The sequence below is a fragment of the Amblyomma mixtum genome, chromosome 5 (genome assembly GCF_055824585.1).
Source record: "Amblyomma mixtum isolate Tamu chromosome 5, ASM5582458v1, whole genome shotgun sequence".
NCBI lineage: Eukaryota > Metazoa > Arthropoda > Arachnida > Ixodida > Ixodidae > Amblyomma > Amblyomma mixtum.
The window spans coordinates 170,494,367-170,504,694 of NC_143016.1; the positions used below are offsets into that span (position 1 = coordinate 170,494,367).

At 44.7% G+C, this 10,328-nt stretch overlaps 1 protein-coding gene across 1 annotated transcript; it reads right to left on the minus strand.

Moving 5' to 3' along the window:
• Window positions 1-393: 393 nt before the first annotated feature.
• Window positions 394-7,049, minus strand: LOC149344671 (antimicrobial peptide microplusin-like). The gene is made up of 6 exons (XM_089542654.1): window positions 6,835-7,049; window positions 4,355-4,413; window positions 3,250-3,339; window positions 2,526-2,552; window positions 1,520-1,810; window positions 394-559 (listed from the first exon to the last, which is right to left on the minus strand). Exons 1-5 carry the CDS (start codon window positions 6,908-6,910, stop codon window positions 1,556-1,558), a joined length of 507 nt encoding a protein of 168 aa, XP_089398780.1. The 5' UTR covers window positions 6,911-7,049; the 3' UTR covers window positions 394-559; window positions 1,520-1,555.
• Between the last annotated feature and the right edge of the window lie 3,279 nt (window positions 7,050-10,328).

Consider the following 10,328-nt stretch of genomic DNA (forward strand, 5'->3'; position numbering starts at 1 on the left):
CAACCAGTTGCTACCCCCAAAGTTTGTAAGTACTACTGCCTTTTTTCTAATAGTGTAGATCTACGATCACGCAAGTCTACGATCACGCAGGTCTACGATTAGGCCTACGATTACGTAGCCGTAAGATCGCGGACGTGTATGATCAGTTGATCACATATATGCATGATGATGTCCGTGTAGCCAGAAATAATTGCGAGCAGAAGTCTCGTACATATATCTCTTACATTTCTTTCACTATGGCGGTTGGGGGAAATGGCCTATCGTGGCGGCAGCACGCTGCATCGGGAACCACGGCAAAACACTCGGTGGCACGTTGATAGCAGCGAACTGGGGAATTTGAATATAGTGTTAAGAGCAATGAGCTTCGGATACAGAAACTGAAGAGAAACAGAGTCCAAGCGAAGAAAAGCTTTATTAAGTGAAAGCGGGGGCTTCTCACACGACCGCTATTTCTGAACCCGCGTTTGAACTTTAATACGATGTCCTGTTTGATTCTTTAAGGCGTATGCCGCTGTGCCGTGGTAGATCCGCCGATTATTCGTTCTGTTGTCAAGATGCGCTGCAATTGAAAAAAATAAAAGCTTCAGGCACAGTGGCAAAGAGCATGAAAGAGGTGTGTTGATCCCCCACACTGCCTGCCGCATGCAACAACATCTTTCAGATTTCAAAGCCTGAGTAAAACACGTTTCTGGGCAAGTTGGTAACATTCTTGATTCATATTGCAGCGAGGAAGCACACACACACAGAGAAGGAACACGCAAAAACCCGCAAAAAAGCAGCGTTCGTCCGTGTTTTTTGCGTGTTCCTTCTCTGTGTGTGTGTGCTTCTTCGCTGCAATATTAATCAAGAATTTCAAAGCCTGGCTGGCAAAAGAAGAAGCTTCGACATTTCCCATTCCTCGCCCCAAGGGCTTCCTCTGTATATTCCTGCTCTTGTCTCCTTTGGGACAAGCGCCAGGAGATATGGCCTAAAAACAGTGTGTGATTGTATTCATGATTACATCATTGCGTCAGGAAGATCGCTTTTTAGTTATAATTTCCAAGATTATTTCCGCGGCCGCCACAGTGGCTCAGTGGCTATAGCGCTCGGCTGCTGACCCTAAAGACGGGGGTTCGATTCCGGCCGCGGGCGTTGAATTTCGATGGAGGCGAAATTATAGAGGACCGTGTACTGTGCTATGTCAGTACACGTCAAAAGAACCCCAGTTGGTGGAAATTTCCGGAGCGTTTTACTGCGGAGTCCCTCATAGCCTGAGCCGCTTTGGTACTTTTTAGATTAAACCCCCATAAACCAAAGCTATTTCCTTAAATAAAATTTCGCCTACGTCCACCTTAATCGCGTCAATATGGCACCAATATTACAATGTGGAGGGCACTTTGGAGAATCCCCTCCTGTGGTTGTGTGCCGCCCCACCAACGGCTGACAACAAAGACAACAAAGACAAACTCGTAAGATGCATGTGTCATTGATGCTCGCGCATACTTTGCTCGGGCATATAATTACATTGAAAGTTGCGTACATTGTTGAGCAGCTGCGGTCGTCGAAGTCGCACATGTTACCAGGGGCCGAAAGCTTCAGGCCTGAAAGCTGCAGGCCTGAAAGCTGCAGGCCTGAAAGCGCCGACGCCAAAGGCTCTGGCTGCAAATGCCCTGGCACCGAATCCTCTTGGGCGGAAAAAACCAGGCTGGGCAGCCAAGAGAGCTGGCTCGACCGAGGCGACCGGCAGCGCGGCATCGGGCGTCGTCTCCTCGAGGGCAGCGGCAGCAGTGCAGCGAAGCGACAGGTTCCGCAGAAGGGTCGCCTCGGGCCGCTGCAACGCCGATGGGAAAGCGACGGAGGCGTTCGTCGTAAGGCTCCCCTTCATCAAGTTCATGGTGTAACAGGAATGGATAGCCAACAACAACAACAAAAAAAATGGCTACAGTTCATGTGTTCCATTTGCAGAATGTTCATTTACGGAAGTGCGGACGAATAGACGGCAAAAAATGCGAAGTTATAGAATGGCTCAGCGGAAACAAATGACAAATTGCAGGAGACTTGAAAAGAATCGATCACGTAGTGTCGCGAACATTTTGTGTACACAAAGCTGCCAGCTATCTAATACGGATGGATGGATGGAAGATCGGAGCGTGCCCTTTGAAACGGGGGAGGGGGTTGTAGTTGCTACCATGCTTGTTTTTACCATCTCATAATTATATAAGCAGTCCGTCAAACATGCCGGTGTTATCTTTAAATTCGCCATGCTCTTTAAGTTTTAATATAATTCTTAACTTGTAACCTTACAACACCGCCCTGCCTTTAAGCCACCAATCTTCCAACCGCTTTTTTCCAACCTCTTCTCGCAGAATCATTCACATGACCATTATTATTCCTAAACCCTAGGCCCTCAGGGAGAGCGACTGTAACTGCATCGACATCCGAGTGGTTATTACCACCACATTCCAGTATAAGATGGTCAATTGTTTCTACAGATTTACCACACACTGCGCATGCATCATCTTGGTTAAATTGGTAAATACACTTACCGTAAAGAGCGCCCTCAAAGCCTGGTCCTGAAATATGAGAAAAATCACTTCGTAAGTTCTACATTCCTTACTTCGGTGTGCGCTTATCCCGCATAAGCGTACAAACGACGTTTAGAGCGCTCGTCAACATTTAATGAAGGCCAAGCTTTTACCAATATCAGTGAAGGACACGATGCCTGAACCCTTTTTTTGTAACCCAACAACCTCAACTTCCAGAGCGTATAAACACTGTCACCTAGGCTGAGCGAACGTTGCATCTACAAGCAGGAAAAATGAAATAACAATTTGTTTTAATTTACAGGCTAAAGCTTTTTTACGGTTTCATGATTTTTAACGTCCCAAAGCAACTCAGGCTATGAAGTATGGCGTAGTGGAGAGCTCCAGGTAACAATCGAGCGCCTGCGGTTCGTTAACGTGCACTGACATCGCACAGAATACAGGTGTCTAGCATTTCACCTCCACCGAGATGCGACCGCCGCGGCCAGTATCGATTTCTTGCGAGTGCAGCAAATATGCATTTTCTCCTTCTTATAAACGGGTTCACTTTAAGCACGAGGCGTGATAATGCCGCGATGCGGCCATATCTAGTTCGGCCAGCTGCGCAGCACAGCCCAGGCTTCTTCGAGAAAAATTTCACGAGTAATAAATGAGAAAGCAATGCTGTTACACTTTAGGAATCTCGTTTTTGAGGAACTAGCCAAGTTCCGCAGGCGTAGCTGCTTACCGTGCTGAGAAATGTGCACAGTTTCTGAACGGCACACAGGTCGTCCGTGCAGCCTAGGTTGGTGACGGCGTCATCCAGGCGGGTGTTAAACTGCGGAAAGAAGAGAGAGAGAGAGAAAAAAAGCCGAAATTAAGCAGCGCGCTCAGCGAGTTGTGCAGGGCACAAAAGCATCAAGAAGCAACAATTGGTGGCGAGGAATCCATTTCTGGAACGGGGCTGGTATTTTGAACTTTGTGTGGCGGGAATGGCTGCTGGCTTATTTCATCTGCGGGTGTCATTCGTCATCTGCCACCCTCGCTCTCAACTCGAATACACCTATAGGGCAGTGAAAAGGGGGTGAGCTGTCCTCAACGCACACCATTTTATAAAAGAGGGTGCGCTAGAGGACTGACTACTTTCTTTTTACTCCTTTATGTTTGGAGTGCAAGCGCGATGCCGAAATAACAGCGCGTGGCACATTCCATTTTGTTCCCGAGTGCAGCTTAGCTTGAAGCCCCCCCCCCCACTATCCCCGCTTCTCCAGAAGGAATATAAAAAAACACTCTGAACTTCTTTTTTTAATGCATTGATATCTTGATTGTTGCATTGAAGTATTTGTGCAAATTTTCTCTGTGGAGCGAGATTTGCAGGTAACGGCATGCTACATCAGTTTTTCGAAGGATATGCCCTAAAGCGACTGTGATCAGTGATCACTAACAATATTATGTCCGATTTGTATAGCGCATCATGTAGGCTACCGGGCATTGGAGCTCCCCGTGCAGAAGCGAGCGGAGGTGACAGGGAAAGTGACGGCATTTGCTGGTGGAACGTGGAATCTGGTTCGAAGAATTCATGATTTTGTTGACAGCGCAACAAGAAAGGCACACGAGACGAAAGCGTGACACAAACAAGCACTTGTTTGTGTCACTCTTTCGTCTCCTGTCCCGTTCTTGTGGCGCTGTGAACAAAATCATGAATACTTACCAACTCGCCCAAATTTCCGCCTTGCTGATTCGAAGAACTTGTTATATGCGTAGGGCCGCGACATTTATTCTGTATTCGAAGTTCTGTAAGAGTGTGTTTTGCACTCGAAGATTTCATGCTTCCATGAGAAGATAGAACTCACCGCACCAGCCTGGTCCCGCACACATGCCGCTTGCTCTTTGATCTGGTCCTCTGAAGCAACTGCGGAAAGCAGGGAACAAGTGAATACGCGTAGAGAGCTACATATGTTCCTCGGCAGGAAGGGCTCATAATTTTTATGCTTATGCAAATTATTCCTGGAACTGCCACCAGGGAATTGCGCCCAGAGATGACACAGACGTGTATGCAGGTAGTGGCAGCTATAGAAGTCATCACAAGTGATTATTAATGCTTCTTATGTTTGTTGCCAACTCTATCATAAGCAACACCGAACATATGTAGAACTGATATGGAATACAACTGTTATTTTCCCATAACATTTCCTTTGACGCCTATGTCTAAGACGTGCCCGTCCTGTTGTTCATTTTTTTCGAGGTTTGTTTTCTTTTAAATTTGCAAACTTAATTCTTCGTACTTGTTGAATCGTTTTGCTGGTTCATTTTTTTTGCGTTAATCGCATGCGTGACTTCATGCAAAAAAAAAAATCTTTTTTGGCAGTCTGCTAAGAACCGGGTTTAGAGCGGCTTTATTGTTATTTTAATAAAACGAAGTAAAAGAAAAGACAAGACCTGCGTACATCGCAAGATTCTGTCATTTGAAACATCGGTCCTGAGACACCAGTCGCTAAGTCAATTTACCGGTATTTTACTGCTTTCGTACATTTTCAAACACAAGGAATTTGCCAGGGCTAGGCTGATTGCTCATGTACAGTCAAGGTCGCAAAAACACGCAATTTTCGTTGAATCTGCGTCGGAAGAAAAAAGCTAAGAAACCGTGAATACTTCCACTCGTCCCGTCAAGGTGACGCTGAAACCTCTATGCCTGAGATTCTTTTCTGAGCCAAACTAATGTAGGTGCGCAGATTTCCTCGAAAGCCGCGATAACTTTTTGTACTTGTCTTCCAATAGCCACACACCACTAAACTCCTAAAATTACCCCAAATACAGTTAAATTATCGCTTGTATGGGACTCTACGTATGAGCTGAAGAAAATAAACAGCCATTTCTACCTTAGCAGATTTGAATAGTTACAGCGCAACCAAGCACTGCATGTAGAAACAAAATAATATTTCGCATGAGGCACGGAAGAGCTAAGGCCTTTGTTGCTATCTAATGGCTCTGGTATTAGTAAGAGCGCTGGCTTAATTTACACCCTGTGACAGCTGCCAGCATAATACTGTAGCGGATTAGAAATAGAAGCGCGGTTGTTACCCGAGCTGTGTATACCTACGCAATAAAGGGAGAAAAAATTAGATTTCATTTCAAACGTAATTGTGTTTTTCATGCAATCAGTGTGCCCATAAGAACACAGACCCCCTCCCCACGCACACACATAGCGAAGTATGTGCGCTTCGTTAAAGGAAACATTTTTATTTGACTCGACGTTTCGATCACAGAATCGGTCCTCTGATCGAAAAGTCGAGACAAAATAAAATGTTTCCTTTGACGAAGCACATACTTCGTTATATACTTTTCTAAGCAGTCAAGCATGTCATGCTCTCTCTCTCTCTCTTTATATATATATATATATATATATATATATATATATATATATATATATATATATATATATATATATATATATAGCACAATAAGGTAAACGTACTTGGTTGCTAGTTTAAAATAAGATGCGAAATTGAGAAACGCTTCGTTTATTGGGAGTCGACGTTTCGGACAGAGCCTGTCCTTTTTCAACAGTCTTGAAAAAGGACAGGCTCTGTCCGAAACGTCGACTCCCAATAAACGAAGCGTTTCTCAATTTCGCATCTTATATATATATATATATATATATGGGTTGCCAAAGCATGAAGTACTTTAGTGCATGGCTTTAAAGGGTACTAGTGCAAAAAGAGCAACACGTTTTCAGTGCAGAACCGTGGGCGGGCCTCGCGCTAATTGTTTCGTAATTTAAGTGCGAAACAACCAACAAATGCGATTCGTAAAACAAGTGCAATTCAACTGTGCGCCACAGCGTCCTTTTGCAAGAGTGCCATAAAAGCTTACCTTTTTTTAAAAACCAATCATGCTCAGTTAGGGAGTACATTGCAATCAGTAGGCGAGCTGTCAGCCATGCTAATCCTAGCCATGCTAATCCTAATGCTAAGCCCGCTAGGCAAAACGTCAACAAACCTGGGTTACAATTGCTCTTGCACATTCTTTGATTAATGTGCAAGACCAATACAAAAGAAAATGAGTTGTTACCCATGAGCCAGAAATTATAGCTGGGAAGAAAAGTGGAGAGTATACGCTACAGTCATGCTATAAAATTGGGTGACAACTACTTGAATGGAAGCGAAGACAAAGCTTCGCCAGATGCGCGGAAAACAACACGCGACAGGCATTACCGATAGCATAGAGCTTTATTTTCTTGTGAGCTGCTTCGTTCTTTGATAACTGCGTCTCCTGTCAGTACTTTCACTCATTTTCGGGGGCGAAATACGGATCCAAAGACATAGATACTCACAGCATACGGCTGCTTGACGGGCCGACGCCAAAGCAGCTGAGCAGACGAACAGCACGCAGGCAAAGAGGAACTTCATGTTTGCGCTGAGGAGGCAACGGCGGTGTTGTCTGCTCTGAAGGGATGTAGAGCTCTATGCTTTGACGGCCGTGTAAAAGAGCATTATATATACACCGTCTACCGAAACAAAACGGGAAAGGAGGCAAGAAGAAAATGTTCCCGGATCTGATAACCAGGGGCGAAAGTGTAGCTCCGCTGGCATTATGGTCCGTGTGGTCGTCACTGCCACCTTATGGCTTTCTTGTCTTTCGTGGTCCGTGTATCTTTATGAACCGTACAGATATAGAACGCTGGTGACATCTCCAGGAGATACGCAGAGAGCAGCGTGACTTTGACCGATAAAAGAACGCACGACTTTATGTAATACGCATATCCTGCTCAGTACGGCACTCTACCCTTCCCCAGAGCCTAAGGCTGTAGTCGCAGAATAGATGAGCTCCCTCAACCCTGGCCTTTACGAGTCACGCCTTGAAGTCGCAACACGTACCTCAGAGGGAAGTGTAAGTGCGCCGCCTGTGGTTCTCCTCTAAGTATGAGCTCGCCCTCCTTCCAAAGTGTTGGCCGCTATGCTTCCCTGAATGGCCGATTCACCGGACCTCTAACGGTTTTGTTATCAGCTCGCCTGTATTGCGGTTTGCTGCGATTTCGCTATAGAGCCGTTGTCCTGCCCGGATGTTTGTTGCGTCTAGTAAGTTCACTGACAGTAGAACAAGAACTAAAGTGCCCGCAAACAGAGCCGACTTTCAAGAGGAAACGAGTTGGAAGTGCAGCTGCAGGGTAGCTCATGGGAATCTGCCTCTCTGTCGCGCCATGAGAGTTACTCCTAGAAATGTACTTTAAGTCAATTCGCGCCTCGTATATTCAATATTCGAGTAGAAGTGAAGTGCCACGAAAAGTTGAAGGCCACTGTTTTGTCATCTTTGGATGACAAGTTCAAAATTTACTCTAAATATAAGGGAAATATTGCACTGCAGAAAGAAAGAGGTGTCGGCAGTGGATTTTACTGGTCTTGTATGCTTTGTGGTCACCCCCTAAAGTTTATTTGCCGGCCATTCGTGATGTTTTCTCACATGCGGCTTTCTTTTGCTTCTCTCCCTCGCCATTACTGCAGCCCCCTCTTGAACTACGGAATACCCTTGGTGATAGCATGTCCCCAGATATCTTTTGCTGACTACATTTTATTTTCTGTTTCTTCGCGTTGTCACCGGTCAATTCCTTTTAATTACCAAGCAGAAGTTTAAGCACGGCATCTTCAGTGGCACCGTACAGTTCACTAAAATAAAGCAAATATAACGTTGCTGGCGGCTCTTTTTAATGAGTATGATGCATAATGCCCCTGGGCCACTTTATTTGTGCCACATACGCAGTTATTCGCTACAGCTCCCCTCTCATTGCCGCTATATCTCATCTAAGAAGAATTTCAGTCGTAGCTGGAAGATATTACAGTTGGCTCACGCCTTATCCAAACTGGCCGGAGATTCTAGCTTTGTCATCATGAGTATTCTTTTGAAATGTTTTGGAATACGAGGTACAAGACAGAAGGTTAGAGTCCGGCTTTACAGATGGGTCCATCCAGTTCCTGTAAGTGTGGTGAACGCCGCATGCCATATTTTGACACCGTCTGTGTGCGGAGCTACAGTCACAGTTGCGACGTTGCTAGTGGCAACTTTTCAAGAACATCAGGCAAGCCTACTTTTATGCACGATCTTTGGAAACTAGCCGTAGGCTCGGCACTACAGTCGCCTGTGCGCACAAAAAAAAAAAATAACGACTCTCTGAATGATAACGACTCTGAACGACACAACTCCTTCCTGACCGCCAGGACGATAAACGATGGCAAACATTTTAGATCCAGATGATACTGACGTAATGTACTTCCCAAAAATACTCAGTATCTCAGTATACTGATGATGTTTCTTAATGGCCAACATAGTTCATTCTATGTCTACAAGATGTTCCTATTTCCTCGGAATGGACATGTACAGGATATCACAAAAGTGTTTTCGACACAAATTGCTTTGGCAGTTTAGCAACACACACGCATGTGTGGGAAATATTTTTGGCTGTCTGCAAATTCTGCAAATGTGAAATGAAAATTTTTGAAATGCAGTAAGCTTATCCTAAAGGAGATGGTTTGCACAGACAGCTGCCGATGTATTTACGCTTAATTAAAATGATTAGAATCAAACATTACCTCAGTAATCCAACCAAGCAATCAATCATACATGAAACACTGAGCCACAAGCACTATGAAGTAGAAAACGTCAAGCAATATATCAACATGCTGTCCGCAAGTGCAAATGATAGTGAATGTCAACGAGTTTCTATATCACCCACAAATGACCCTCCTGTTCGAGCCATTGGCACTTATTAGTCGAGCGAAGTTATGTCTATCAATCATTAGCTTGTGGCGGCAAAAAGAGTGAGCAAATCATGTTGCTAATACTTTTTATTACAAGAACCATAACAGTCTGACGTGGTGCCTTTGTACGAACATTATGCCAATTGATTAAGTAGAAACGAACGTCCTTCCCAAGAAGGTGCCTCAGCGAGGCCCATTCATGGTGCTTCTTTGGTGCATATATACTGCAGTATAAACTTTGAAAAGCTACACGAGCCGCTTGCAGTTGAGTTCCTTGTAACGGTACAGCAAGCCCACCTAATTTAATTCTGTGTTATTGTTAATGCTCATAGAAAGTCACTTGTTAGAGTCTCAGCGATGTGCACAAAGTAGCATTCTGGTCATATCACAAAATGCAAGTCAAGTGGATGTCTGCTAACAGATTATCTCTTCCGAATGCTTGCACGGATATCTCATGGGTCCTTGAAAATGATGTTTGATATTGGGACCACTTACGGATACTCTTTAAGTATTCCGGCTCTCTGGGAAGAGCGTTATCTCATTGCGACCGTCACCATAACCCAGGTAAAAAACAATACAGGACAAAAGCCGCTGCAAATAATTTCTAACGAGCCTTGTGGAATAGCCGCCATGTCCCCATAAAATTTCATAATCTGGCAATCCGAGCTAACTCTGTAGCCACCAGCCACTCTCTCCGGCCCGTGGGATCCACTCCACTGCGTCAACAGACCGCAAGTAAGATGTTCTGCGCATTACGCGTCTTGTTTCAGCGCAGGTATCATTAGCTCTTGTTTTTCTCGTCTACTCATATCATCTAGACCAATACTTTTGAAATAAAGTTTACCTCTGGACGTTCAGTGATACCAAGATAACAAATATTGTTCACAGGCTTACCACTGCAGCTCAAACTTCGGTATAAACAATTTTTTTTCTCACTCGACTGAATTTGTGAAGTAACATACAAAAAGGAAAGTGCCCAAAAGGGTTGTTAAGCAATCATGCAGAGGAAAGTTTTGATCGTAGCTTCTAGCGAGTGACGCCGCTGCGGCCCGTGGTGTAGTTTGGTCAAAATTAA